At 32.3% G+C, this 15,525-nt stretch overlaps 1 protein-coding gene across 1 annotated transcript in view; it reads right to left on the reverse strand.

The window, feature by feature from the left end:
- The window catches only part of LOC145306102 (glycine receptor subunit alpha-3-like), a 44,396-nt gene extending 29,291 nt beyond the window's left edge, over positions 1-15,105 (reverse strand). The window contains exons 1-6 of the mRNA XM_080148045.1: positions 15,086-15,105; positions 13,032-13,061; positions 10,121-10,164; positions 9,048-9,135; positions 5,206-5,270; positions 3,039-3,121 (exon numbers count right to left, since the gene is read on the reverse strand). Of these exons, the coding sequence (XP_080004171.1) occupies positions 3,039-3,121; positions 5,206-5,270; positions 9,048-9,135; positions 10,121-10,164; positions 13,032-13,061; positions 15,086-15,088 (313 nt within the window). The 5' untranslated portion in view covers positions 15,089-15,105. The remainder of the gene's footprint in view (positions 1-3,038; positions 3,122-5,205; positions 5,271-9,047; positions 9,136-10,120; positions 10,165-13,031; positions 13,062-15,085) is intronic.
- Positions 15,106-15,525: the final 420 nt, after the last annotated feature.

Raw genomic sequence — 15,525 nt, forward strand, 5'->3', positions numbered from 1 at the left:
TTATAGACATACTTACATTTTTAGGACTTGATTATAGAGTTGCTTCGCTTATAACATTATACTTTGTTGTTCCAGGATTCAACATACCAAAAATCAGACCAATCCGATGATTAGATCACATAAAAATTTGTTGTTAAAAAAGTAAAAAATCAACATGTTTAAAATGGACGTACGGACATTCTTTTAATGATTATAGAGTTGCTACGCTTTCTAAATCGTTCCTAATTACTAAAGGAATCACTAGGCAAAATTCAAAATCGATAGGACAATTCTAACATGCCTAAATCAACGAAAAAAACTATCCGTTTGTGACGGACGGACGTACGGACGGATCGACCCTAATTATAGAAAAGCTTCGCTTTTAAAAACAGTTTCCTATCGCCCAATGAACTGAGTAGTCTAAGACTAGTGTTAATTATCAATATTATACATAAATAAACACAGAAAAAAAAACATATACAAATATAACAGTAAATAAATAGTAAATAATACACCTTTTTTAGTTTTTTCAAGTTACTATATAATTTACTTTTTATTATACTGGTCCCCAAAGTTATAAACACGTTCTCGCTTTAGTTGGCTAAAACTTAGGTTACTTTTATTAAATATTGATTGGGTTGTGCAAACTAATATCGAAACTATTCAAAAATAAAGGTCCCCAAAGTTTTATAAAACACCTCCACACTTTAGTTGGCCTTTAAACTTAGGGGCATCTATTGAGATTTTGATATTACTAGCGGCTACGCCATATGAGGCCTCTAGGGGCACTTGAGGTAGTGTTGCAGAAGGCGATCCCCCCCCACCTTATCCTAAATTTTTAAAAGAAAAGGTAGCAAACAAATTTCTAGGGATGATTTTTTAGGGGAGGGTTATATTCAAAATAGTTACATATAAACCTTTTCAGGACCTACAGGAAGAGAAGCTACAATGTAAAGGAAAACAATATCGGATCAGCAGAAAGCAAGATCATTCGGACCAGAAATACAGACAGACAGACAGACATCATGTTACTTTTTATATAAGGAGTATGGAATACAGAGCTGGATCTTTAAATCATTTTAGTTGTGAGCCAGATCGGGGTGAGCTAACTTTCCACCAATGAGAGCACAGCATTTTATGAAATGCCGCGCTGTGATTGGCTGAAATTCGGCTCACCCCGATCTGGCTCACCACTAAAATAATTTAAAGATCCAGCTCAGACGTAGTTTATATATAAAACATTTTAGATTATACTTTGCTTCGCTGCAAATGTACAAACCTAATTTATTTTAGCTATTATAAAAAGTGTTGTACACATCAGAGAGGGAGGGGATATTGGGCTTTTAATCGCACTGGTACCCAAAGTTTTATATCCACGTTATCTTATTTGTTGACTAAAAAGGTTTGGTTACTTTTGATGAATTTTATTTAGTTAGTTCAAAACTATAAGTGTCAAAATGTGAAATAAATAATTTTAATACACGGATGGGGTAATTTTGTTTATCTTTATTGGAGATGTAAATCAATTTATCATCCATTGTCTTATCCCTTAATATCCCTGTATATAATTATACATAGTACATTCATACAAACATATATTTTAGTAAAAAATAGAGCAAATAGAACATATAAAACAAAATACTTTTTATACATAAAAAGTACAATAATACGAGTGTAAACATTATACTTTTTTATCGCTGCTATTCTATGATTAACGTATGTGTTTTGCTGAAGTGTGTTCTAAATGTTTGAGTCTGTTTATATCAAAAGATCTCGCTACCCCCAAATAAACATTATATATACCATCCTTTTCAGTGAAGTTTCAAAACCATTTTGGGAAAGAAATGGCCGGTATAAAATGATATCCCCTTCTATCTACAAGACGCCTCTAGAGGCCCCTAGGGGTTTAGCCGCTAAAATTAGAGTCTTATCAGTCCGTCCTTACTTACGTAAAACTATTTTATCCTTTAGATCCCTGCATTTTAGCAGCGCTGCTTATATATATATATATATAAGTTTGGTTTGTTCGTCATTTACCAAAAAGATAAGATATCCCTCCCCCCTCCCCTGTAAGTTTAATAAAATTTAAATTAGCTAGGAAGTTTTTTGTTTAAAAAAATAAGATGGGTTCTGAGCTTAAAAGACACTTTATATAAAAGCACCAAAATAAAGCATTAAACTGGTATTCTAAATATACAAGAAGGATATCTCAGAAAGAAACCCTAAAATATAAAAAGATATAAAGACCAATAGTGCTTTTAAACAACAATAAATCTAGTATAAATAATAAAAGATTAAATGTGTATTAAAACCACTGAATAATAGTTATTTCTCACATCGTATTATAAACGACTTTCCGCGGACATAGAATGTATAAGTTTTAACCTTATGATTGTACATTTTTATATTCGTAGAAAGCTGGATATAATACGATGCTAGACATAGTTTTTCGTATGGATGAGAACCGGTTCCTATTCACCGGATTCGAATAAATACGAGAAATGAAAGTTATTAACTTTTTTAGTATTTTTTAAAAACTACCAAAATATACAACATTTCACAAAGTTTAAAATATTTTTTGGAAACCAGCGTTTTAAATGTCTATAGGACCACTCAAATCGTGAATCCCTTTACACAAGTATGAAAATATTCTTCAGTACCGAAGCCCAAAAATATGGAGAAACAAACGGCCCAAATGACTTAAGGATCAGATGTACAGTGGTCATAAATCAAAAATAAATTTATAGAAATCATTAAAATTTTCACATGTTTATTTTTTTGTATTTTTTTACTGACAGACTGAAGGAATTATATAATAGAAATTTGAGAAAGAATTCAAAAAATAAGTTGTCTTTCTTGAATAGCAGCCGAGAAAGTAACATTGTACAGCGTTACAGACTGACAGACAAAGCGACATTAAAAATAAATACTCACAGCTTTCCATGGATAGATGGCACAGCTGTAGATCGTGGGGGTGAGCCTTTAACTTACATTTTCCCCATAGCGTTACAGACTGACGGACGGACGGACAGACATATTGATATTATATAAATACTTACAGCTTTCCATGGATAGATGACAGAGCTGTAGATCATGGGGGTAGGCATTAAACTTCATGGAGCAGGACAATAGCAGGGTCAACCTAGATAGATAGATAGATAGATAGATGAATAGATAGATAGATAGATAGATAGATAGATAGATAGATAGATAGATAGATAGATAGATAGATAGATAGATAGATAGATAGATAGCTATAAATAATGTGGAAATGCTTTAAAATTTCCTAGAACATACAGGGTTAATCTGAAAAAAAATATTGTGTTTCATGTTTTCTACCAATTTTGATATACAATATTACTCCATCTGCATGTAAAAAGTAATTGGTGGAAAGCTTTGGACACTTCTAATTTTGTACACCAATATAAGATTTAATAAAGAGTCAGATTTTTTTCATTTTGTATTGTAAGGTACATACATATAAAAAAAAGAACATTGATTTCTTGTATCTGCTAAACCATTTCCTAAAATTGTAACACTTTTAAAGTAAAGTAAATGCAATAATAGCTAGAACAATTTTGCGTTTCTCGACTTCAGATAAATGTATGTATATATTTAAGTACATTTTGCATATAAGGAAATAGATTTTTAGTAAAAAAATATGTTAACAGATTAAAGTTATAGATTGAAAACTTTAAACACTTATAGTTAGTACAACCCAATAAAAATTTAATTAAAAGTCCCCAAAGTTTTAGAAAGTAGTGTTATGAATTTATAATCCAATGTCCCTTCCCTTTCTCCCTGATTTATTATAATAAACGAATATATGAATGTGAATTAACAGATATGACTTGTACATAGTATAGTATGTGGTTATGGGCCTTTGATAAACTTTTCTCATTAAGCCAGGGAGGGGGTAGGACATTGGACTGTAAAAGTTACACTGGTACCCAAAGTTTTATCCATTGAGTAAAACTATGGGTACATTCATTAAATCTTAATTGGGTTGTACAAAACAAGCAGTGTCTAAAGGTTTCTACCAATAATTTCAATTTACAGAAAGTTTAATTTCATCGTAATTCGAATAGAAATGTATCACCAATTGTCTTATCCCTTAAGATCCCTACAGAACAAAGGCCGGAGATTTTCTACATTTAAGGTCGTTGCGTTCTTATGTCTATCCATATGTAATGCTCTGGGATCTTAAGGGATAAGACAATGGTCGATAAATTGATATAAACTCCAAATGATGCAAAACAAAATAACTCCTCCAGTAAGTGAATTTATACAAAAAATGACCCATGAAATTAATCTTTAAGTACCCAAACTTTTTAAACTCTTGAAGGAATGAATTCTTCACATTCATTCAAAGATCGTTTCGACGTACAGACATTAACATACTATAGAGTAGCTAGGATCATATTAATACAAGGATGAAAAAATTCACAAAGGCGAAGTTCTAAAATCAGATGGTAGTATGAACGAACATGAAGACTTGTAGAGGTCTGATCAGCAGAACTTGATATATTAACCCTTACAGATCGGGGGGGGGGGATAAATTGACCCCCCCCCCTCATTTTTTTTAATGTCATTTTTTTGTAGGAAAGATAGAGAGCGGTGACTTCATGATATTTAATATTTAGCGGCTGGCCGCTAAAAAGCGGCTAAGGAGCGGTCTGAATGTTATTACTAGAAAAGGTAATTTTCTCTAAAAATACACATGAACCACCAGAAATAATTTTACGTCTCTATCTGTAACAGGAGCCGAGATAATGGGGGGGGGCTAAATTAGCCCCCCTCCCCCCAATCTATCAAGGTGGGAATGGTTGCCCGATCTGTAAGGGTTAGGTCAAACAAATTCTTTTGCAAAATTGTGTAATTTAATTGCAGGATACTGATTAAGGATGTACTTACATTTTTTTGAGTTGATTATATAGATTTTTCCCTGTTTTCCTTGGAATCTTTATTTAAAAATAAGATATTTAGGATAATTATATAATAAAAATGCTGTCAATATAATGTTAAAAATCAAATTTTTTAAAAACCTCATTGCAAAGGACTTTCTGGTAACGAAATAAAATTGCCACGTTTTCTTAATCGTACCTGACTAAAATCGATAGAACAATTTTAACATGCATAAATAAAAACAATAAGAGCTATCCGGTACAAACGGACGTAAGGACCTACCCTAAAAATAGAAAAGTTTCACTTTTGATAATGACTTACTTGACCATGTAGAATATTTGTTTGTTACTGTATAGCCACACATAATGATTCGGGATTGTCATTGTCTACAATAGATAGATAGATAGATAGATAGATAGATAGATAGATAGATAGATAGATAGATAGATAGATAGATAGATAGATAAATAGATAGATAGATAGATAGATTGATAGATAGATAGATATATAGATAGATAGATAGATATATAGATAGATAGATAGATAGATAGATAGATAGATAGATAGATAGATAGATAGATAGATAGATAGATAGATAGATAGATAGATAGATAGATAGATAGATAGATAGATAGATAGATAGATAGATAGATAGATAGATAGATAGATAGATAGATAGATAGATAGATAGATAGATAGATAGATAGATAGATAGATAGACATGTAGAATATTTGTTTGTTACTGTACACTTACAGCCACACATAATGATTCGGGATTGTCATTGTCTACAATAGATAGATAGATAGATATCTATTCTATTGACGTAAGGAAATACCCTATACCCAATCTCTTTTCTAGGGGGTTTCTTTTCCCCCTTCCATTTCTCTTTCCCTCTACTCTGACATCAATAGTATAGGTAGGCCAAAAGCTGTGGCATCTACCCCCATTTTCCTAGGGCACTAAAAATAGCTAAGCGGTGAACTAAATATGATTGAAAATGATCTACTTTTTACTTTTTATATAATATACTGATCTCAATAACTTTCTATTATGAATGTTATCTTTTTGCTGGCATTGCCATTTATTTTGTAATAAAAGAATTATTACAAAAAGAAAACTATTTTTAATTACATTACATTTATTATACACTTACAAGACGTAGTAGTACGTCATATATCTTCACAAATGTAGGGATAATATTTTTGGCGCTTTTACACAAAATACCTTTATGATCTCTAATACCCGAAATCGTTTTCGATTGAGTATTAATTACTTATTTTAGGTTAGGTTAGGTTATATTGGGTACTGGGTAGCCTTGCAGGGTTAGGACCACCCCCAAAATAGATTAGGCATAGGAAAACTACCCTTCTTATTTAATGTATTTGTAAACAAGGAAGTGGTTTATCTATACATTAGAGTAAATGAATAGAGGGGGAAGGGGTTTAAATAATTGTATGTCCCCACCCCTTGGACCCTGTACCGACAATCAATTGGGTATTTGATTATCAGCCAATAGCGTTGTAAATATCAACACAGCCAAGTCGCTGCAAAATAGCAAAAAGCAATTTACTAGCAGATGAAAAAGGTCTCCAACATTGGATCCAGGTGATTGTCTAGTTTTTTTATAGAATTTCATCCAGAGAGAGAGAGAGGGGACAATAAGGTGTTTATTACTCTAGTCCCCAATGTTTTATAATAACGTTTTCTTATTCATTGGCTTAACAACTTTGGGGACTTCAGTAAATTTTGATTGGTTGTTTTTTATTAAGTTGAGTGTTTACGTTTCAACCACTAATTTTAATTCACAGAAGGGTTCATTTTGTGTATCATCATTTGGGATGTACATCAAGTTATCGGCCATTGTCTTATCCCTTTTGATCTCTGGATATGTGATTATATTTATATCTCGCTGCGTTAGCATCAACTTAAGTAGACCCTATTTCTAATATCCTTCAATCTTAATAAAATCACATAACGTTTTAAGCCAAAAAACGAAATTAATGTTACTGCGATTTTTACTGATAGATTTACTTTAGGAATCACTATTACCTAAGTTAATAAGAACATTTTATAGCGGAAAGCAACAAGGTAAGCAATAGAAGAAAGTATCTCAATGACGTCATAAAAATGAGGGATGAGGAGAGGAGGAGTGAGAATGAAAACTCCTAAAAAGAGATGGATAATCCCTCGTTTTTATGACGGAAAATGCTGATTTTTGAGGGACTTTCTTCGTCTTCGAAACCTGTTCCAAAATCTGATAAAAAGCTTTTTATCCTGGGAATCGCTAAAAAATAAGATAAATATAAGGATATTATTCTATCCTGTATAATTAGGTTCTACAAATATAACTTAATGATAGAAATTCTGATTTAGTAATTTTCAATAATAGTAATAGTAAATAGTAATATTTTGATGACTTCTTAACCGATTGAGTTCTCCATTTTAGGAAAGCTTAATATAGTTTGAGAGATTGTTTAAGGATATTCTTTTAAATTTCAGTCTTAAGATGGTTTTAAGCTATTTTTATGCCAGTTCTTCTTTCCTTTGAAAACAAAGTTTCTAAATACCAGATGCGCTGAATACATTTTAAGTCAAACGCTTTGTTAGGTTCAAACTGCATAAAATTGCTAAAATCTTAATTTTATGTGTTGATATTGAAATTTGATACGAAAACCTTATTTCAGCAGCCCGCTGATACGAAAATAAATATCATTTTATTCATATATAGCTTTAAATTTCAAAATTAAACTTTTATAAATTATTTATTTAAAGTTGAGTTTTTTTTGAGGGTTAGGTTATATCAATTGAAGGCTAGGAGATTTGTATTCTGGCCCTGCAGGGCTAGGGCTTCTAGCCTTCTTTATAAAATTAGGATGGGGGAGGGATGCGAGGGAGGGGTAGCTAAGTGTCCCCCCTAAATGATTTTTATTATTATTCCCTGAAAATATATTAAAAGTGTAAGACAGTCATGTAATCCTCTAAATAGTATTTAGTATTGCAATTACAGCAATATAATTACACATTAAAACAAGGATCACAACATATATAAAAGCGAAGCTATAAAATCGGACGGTAGGACAAACGAACATTAACACTTATCATTTTATAAGTATAAGAATTTGGTATCATGGAAAGAAAACGAAGTAGCGGGTTTAGTCGTTTTTTCACAGTAGCTTTTCTCCTATTTCTACCCCATGTGGGGGGCTCTAGACCTGTGGGGCAACCAATAACATTGTACGTATAAACCTAAAGTAACCTATCCAAAGGTATTGTGAAAATACGACGAAACCCTCTACTTCGTTTCCTATTCATGATCCAAAAATTGTATATAGATTTGTTGCAAAATTGCTTAAACAACTCACAAGTTACTTTATACCCCCCCCCTTCCCCCAAATACTTGCAAAAATTAAGGGGGGGGGATATCAATGCTTTACCGGCTACTTGTAAGCTATAACCATAATGATAGAATGCATGGCTTTGAATAAGTTTACTAATTAATAAACATATGAAATACATACTTAATTGTTTACTCAAATTCATATATAAGCTTGCAAATGTATTATAGAGTGAATCATTATTATAACGTATTTTTCTACATTCAAGGAGTCTTAGGTCTAGACTCTAATAGATTACGGGTAATCAATCCATGAATATAAACTTCCTTAAAAAGTATATGGAATGTTTAGACCATACATAAACAAACAACTACATATACAACATTGTTTGAGCCGTTTAAGAGATATTGCTGGACATTCGATATAGATAAAAATACTAATAGCTACGTTTCTAGAGGCCCTTTGTGGCATTTGTGATAAAGGGGAATGGGAAGGGGGAATAGAACCTCTAATTTTGATTTAAGTTTTAAGAATAAGAAGAAAATTTTTGGGGAGTTTTTTTTCTAGAGGAAATTCTGCAGGGAGGATTGAGATACCCTCCACAAAAATAGTTATAAACCTTACCTGGACCTATAAAAAGCTTCGCTCTAAAGAAAACCATATCGGTTCAGTGGCTAACAAAATCTTTCGCTACACACACAGACAACAATCCTATAAGAAGCTTAACTGAAACAGGTTTGCAGTAGCCTAGACGCTTTGCTACATAAAGACACAAAGACATCCTGTTACTTTTATATAAGGCTAGGATGCCATAAAATATGTAATACCTGAAAAGTGACTTTTTTAGCATTCTTGAAATATGAATCTGGTCTCCAAATGTCATGCAGCCACTCTATAGGTAGCAACTGGTACTCTCTAGATAGATAGATAGATAGATAGATAGATAAATAGATAGATATTCTTGAAATAAGAATCTGGTCTCCATATGTCATGCAGCCATTCTATAGGTAGCAACTGGTACTCTCTAGATAGATAGATAGAAAGATAGATAGATAGATATTCTTGAAATATGAATCTGGTCTCCATATGTCATGCAGCCATTCTATAGGTAGCAACTGGTACTCTCTAGATAGATAGATAGAAAGATAGATAGATAGATATTCTTGAAATATGAATCTGGTCTCCATATGTCATGCAGCCATTCTATAGGTAGCAACTGATACTCTCTAGATAGATAGATAGATAGATAGATATTCTTGAAATATGAATCTGGTCTCCATATGTCATGCAGCCACTCTATAGGTAGCAACTGGTACTCTCTAGATAGATAGATAGATAGATAAATTAGATAGATATATAGATAGATTATTTGTAGATAGATGAACAGATCTATTGTATAGATGTATTTACAGATATCTACCTCCCCTCCCTTTTCCAAAGACCTGTTTCATCTGCTTGCAAATTGTTTTTTGCTACTTGGCTGTATTAATATTCTCGACACTGTTGGTCAATTTTCAAAGACCCAATTGAGAGTCGGTACAAGATCATTGGAATAGTGAAATACATTTATTTAACCCCTCCTCTCTCTAGTGTTTTACTGTAATGATAGATATGTTGTTTTGCATATTTAGTCAAATGCGATCCTAAAGTCAAACCTAAATTAAATAGGATTTTCTCATACAAATAATATAGGGTGGGAGGGGACTTTGGATCGTAAATTACAGAGGTACCCAATATTTTAATAAACACACTATCTTATTTATTAGCTCAAAACTTTGGGTACTTGTCTAAACCTTTAAACCAACAATTTCAATGAATAAAATGGGTGATTATGTTTATCATTTATGTGTATTGTTTATCAATTTAGCGTCCATTGTCTTATCCCCTGCAAAAATTATACCTGGTAATGTTGTCGGGAATCTTGAGTCGGTGATCGTTCCATTCCTATAAGATAAAATGTCATTTTTAATTTCGATGATTTTTTAAAAAGTTTTTGAAGATTTTTTTTAATTGAAAAAAAATGAACTTAATGATTTAATGTTGTAGAACAAGGATTGCACCACAATAGATCGAGGTGTGTAGGGGCACTTGAGGAAAGGTTGAAGAGTATTTCTCTTTTTAGGGTGGAGTTACCCTCCCCCAAAATAGTTATAAACCTTTCCTGAACCCTATGAGAAGCTTCACTGTAAAAGAGAAACCTATCAGTTTTAGTTATAAGCGAGATATTATGTTACTTTTATATAAGAATAAGTTTTATGCTATTATTTCATCAAAATTTACTAAAAAATTGAGGGGAGGGGTTACTTTTTTTTGTGGCGTGGGGGTCTCTGACCACCAAGAAAATGGCTTAACACCACCACAGGACCAGTAGGTATATTTCCGGAAGAGTAGAAGCTAAACAGTTCAGCGGTTACTGAGAACTTAAGATTCAGACGGACGGACAGACATAATTCTACTTTGTATTATAGATATGAAAGGGCCCAAAAAGATCAAAAATATCTTTCGAATAAGCAATTTTCATTAAGTAATGTTTTTTTTATAAACATTGATCCTAGATGTGCTTATATCAAATTATCTATTACATATCTTTATTCACAGGAAGGGGAGGGGACATTGGACTGGAAATTATACTGGTACCCAAAGTTTTACAAACACGTTCTCTAATTCTCAAAACTTTGGGTATTTTTTATTAAAACATAATTGGGTTGTAAATAAAACTTAATTAATCTTAATGTACATAAAGGGATAATTTTGTTTATTATCATTGGGGGTGTACATCAATTTATCGTCCATTGTCTTATCCCTCAATGTCTCTGTTTTATTTATTTATATGATACTAGATTATGAATAGGCGTACACGAAATACAAATATATATAAACATAACATTTACAAGAAACCAAGGATGATAACATCCATAAAAGCGAAGCACTGAAACGGTAGGACAAACGGACATTATCACTTGTTTAGTGTCAGAACTGAATAATCAGAATATAAATGTGTAAGAGACGAAGCAAAATTGTAAGTAATTTTTTTGAAAAACTGCTTGATATAGGATAATGTTTATGGACATACTAACATTTTTAGGACTTGATTATAGAGTTGCTTTGCTTATAACATTATACTTTTTTGTCCCAGGAATCAATTTAGCAAAAATCAGATCAATCGGATGATTAGATCACATAATAATTTATTGGTAAAAAAGTAAAAAAAACAACATGTTTAAAATGGACGTACAGACATTCTGGTAATAATTAACGAAAAAAAGTTATCCATCTGTGGTGGACCGACCCTAATTTTAGAAAAGCTTCGATTTTAAAAAGAGGATGAAAGGGAACCCCAAAATAAACTAGTACCCAAAGTTTTATAACAAAGTTATCTTATTTGTTAGCTCAAAAACTTTGGATACTCTTATAAATTCTTGATTATTTTTTTGCTTTAAACTTTTCAACCAATAATTTTAATCTACGGAAGGGGTAATTTTGTCTTTCATCATTGACAGTGAATTGTACACGTATTTTTTATTCATTGTCTTATCCCTTAAGATCCCTGTAATCTATAATACAAAGTAGAACGATGTCTGTCTGTCTGTCCGTCTGTCCGTCTGTCTGAAGCTTAAGATCTCATTAACCGCTGAACCGATTGGGCTCTACTTTTCAGGGATTATACCTACTTGTCCTGTGATGGTTTTAAGCTATTTTCCTGGAGGGTGGGACACCCCCAACCCCCCAAAAAACTAATAAACCACCCCCCATTTTTTTGTAGGAGATATCCTTGGTCCTTTTTTTTGCAGGAGATTTCCTTGGTCCTTCTTATTTTTTTTTACGAATTTCACCTTAACTTTTTTTTATCATCTCTTGGGGCAAGGCCCCTGGAGGCTAGGGGCGAAGCCGCTAGTAGGATACATAGAAGGATACCCTAGTACGTAATGATATTTTTACTTGTTCTAAATATGAAATGAATCTTAAATACTCAGGGATCTTAAGGGATAAGGCAATGGATGTAATGCCCCAATGATGGTAAACATTATTATCCCTTATGAAGAATGAAATTAATGGTTGGCAAGCAAAGATACTGCTAATTAATAAACCAATCAATTATGATTTGATAAAAATACTCAAAGTTTTAAAGTCAACAAATAAGAGAAAACTTTGAGTACCAGTATGATTTTTGTCTAAATATAATGATATAATATAAGTCAAAGTAATGTTTCTTTATACTGTCAATTCGGAAAACTTCCTTTAATACGATGCGATAAATACCTATTCTAAATTAATTATAGGGTCCTAGGACAAACGCAGGAGTCCCAAACGTCGGAGTGGACAAACGCAGGAGTGGACACTTAACCAACCTAACCTATTTTGTACCATATTTTAGTTTTTTAAAATGCCCTGCGGGGGCTTATTTGTATATTTATATCTTAACCTAACCTAACCTGTATAGAAATACGTACTTAAATTAATATATCAACATCCCTGCGTTTGTCCACTCTGATGTTTTGAACTCCTGCGTTTGTCCTGGAACCAATTATAGTTATTTATCGCTTCGTATTATAGACAGCTTTCCGTGGATATTAAAATGAAAATAATAAAAAAAAAATTTGGCTAACCCCGAGGGTCTAAAGGAACGGGTTAACAAAACTGGTAAATATTTTATGGTCTTCATTTTAATATTCGCAGGAAAATATATGAACTTCATTAGATTTTAAGCGTGATTTTTCGGTTGAGAATTGGTTCTAATCTAGCGGATATCAATCGGTTTCAAAGCCACACTGGAAAAAACTATGTTAACAAAATATGTAAAATTGCATTACCTGTCCAAAAAAGATATCAGCTGTATACGTCTGAAAAATAAATATACTTTTAATTAAAATTAATTTCATTGTCAATTTTTATTTCTTTCTCTCACTTCTTTGATTTTGTTGCTGTTTAATTTTAGTGACAATCCAAATTTATCCTTATTTTCACAAATTTTGTCTTCGATGATATTCTAATAATAATAATGTTTTTATTCGGTGCTGCCAGGTACCCCCTAGCTTAGGAGATAGCACATACAATACTCTAAATTGCTGCTATCTATCGACAATTTAGAGTTTACATTATGAAGTTTAAACTCATACAAAATAAAAATAATATAGACTAAGAATTTAATTATTAACTAATTATAAATTGGAGCAAAAAAAGAAAATTTTCAGAATATGGACCAGGAGATTTCTTAAGATTTCTTTAAGTTACCGTATCTGTCTATCCTTCTGATACGCTGACGGTGGCTAATACTTACCTTACCTTCTGTTCGGGACATACAGAAAGACACACAGACATAGATCCTGTTACTTTTATATCAGTCTAAGAAGGGGGGGGGGGGAACTGTATTCCCACCCCTCCTTAGTTCCTAGGGGCTAAAGGCGAATTCATTCGTTTTAAATAATAAGAAAATATATCTTGATAAAAATGGTGTGTTGTTGATTTGGCTTGTTGTTGTTTTCTTTATATCTATCCAGGGATCTTAAGGGATAAGACAATGGACGATAAATTAATATACATCCCCAATGTTGTTAAACAAAATTTGACCCCTTGGTGATTAGAATTATTGGTTGAAATATTTGGACACTACTAGTTTGAATCTAACCAATAAAAATTAGATGAAAGTACCCAAAGTTTTTTGAGACAGTCAACGAATAAGATAACTTTGGGTACAGTGTAATTAAAATAAGAGGGGGGGGGGGGATAGTTTTTCAAATGTTTTTCTAAAAAATGTAAATATTTCAAAAAAGGAGGATATGTTATGGTGCTAGATATGCACTTACAGGAAAAGCACCAAACCCTTTAATTTCATCACAATCTTTTTCAAAGGTTATGGCAGTTTTTTATTTAGTTTATTAGTTTTTTTCAGTTGAATACCCCTTCCCTGTCGGAATGTTTATATGTTTGTGTATCATGTTATATGTTGGTGTGTGTGTGTGTGTGTGTGTGTGTGTGTGTGTGGGTAGGTGAGTGTGTGTGTGTGTGTAAGTGGGTGTGTATGTGTGTGTGTGTGTATCATGTTATATGTTGGTGACAATATGTTATGTCTAATTACGTTATCCCAGGTATACAGGGATACGACAATGGACAAGAAATAATTCTCCCCCCACCCAAAAAATAAATCTATTTTACAGATGTGTAATGTATATACAGATAACTACATGCCAACCCTTTTCTAAGGATCTTTTTCGCCTGTTAACAAATTGTTTTCTGCTGTTTTAATATTTCCCGACACAATTATTTGATTTTCAAAGACCTAATTGAGAGTCGGCACACGGTCCTTAGGATGGGAATATCCAGTTGTTTAACCCATTCCCCCTCTAAAGTTTTACTCCAATCCCCCCAAAAAATTAATAATGCCTATCTTGACTTAGAATAATTAGGGACTTGATTAAATAATTTTGCATTGTCCCTTTCTTCCCTGCTTATCTATGCATGAGTGTTCATCCAATAAAAAAGAATATTTTAACTGAAAAAAAACTATTGCCTTTTATATTTTCGAATTATAAAAGTCATTATTACGATACAAAACTGGGAGGTAAACTCCATAAGCAATTTTTCAAAGTACGTAAAAATACTCTTGGCTACTTTTTTTGGTTGCATTTTCAAAACATCTTGTGACATGAAAATAAGACAAAAAAAGTCCTTGATAAAAAGATTTGTGGCAAAATAATAAAGAAAAAAGACTATTTGGATGTCTAGCTACCTATCTATCAATCAATCAATCTATCTATATATCTACCATAGATACCTAAATGGGTAGATGTACAAGTAAATTGAAAAATACATGAGTATCTAGACATAAAAATAGTCTATCTATCTATCTATCTGTATACCTACTTACCATAGAACTCTCATCTATGCTGTCTATCTATCTATCTATGTATCTATCTGTATACCTACTTACCATAGAACTCTCATCTATGCTATCTATCTATGTATCTATCTACCTATCTATTTATCTATTTATCTATCTGTATACCTACTTACCATAGAACTCTCATCTATGCTGTCTGGAAAGTTGGATCACAAGTGTCATCACAATTATATGCAAAACTTAAAATTGTGTTCCCGCCATTTTTCAAAAATTAAATATGGCAGACAAAAAAATCTTTTTACTCAGCCTAGTATACGAAGTAGTAAGGTTTTATTATCTGTCTGATTGATTTTTTCACCTTAGAAAAGTTTAATATACATACATAGTTCCCATGATAGTTTTAGACTATTTTTCTGTCCCCCCCCCCCTCTGTTAGGGGTGCAGCAGCTATTCAAATGTTATAAAGT

The sequence above is a fragment of the Acartia tonsa genome, chromosome 14 (assembly GCF_053477335.1).
Source record: "Acartia tonsa isolate MP-2025a chromosome 14, ASM5347733v1, whole genome shotgun sequence".
Lineage (NCBI taxonomy): Eukaryota > Metazoa > Arthropoda > Copepoda > Calanoida > Acartiidae > Acartia > Acartia tonsa.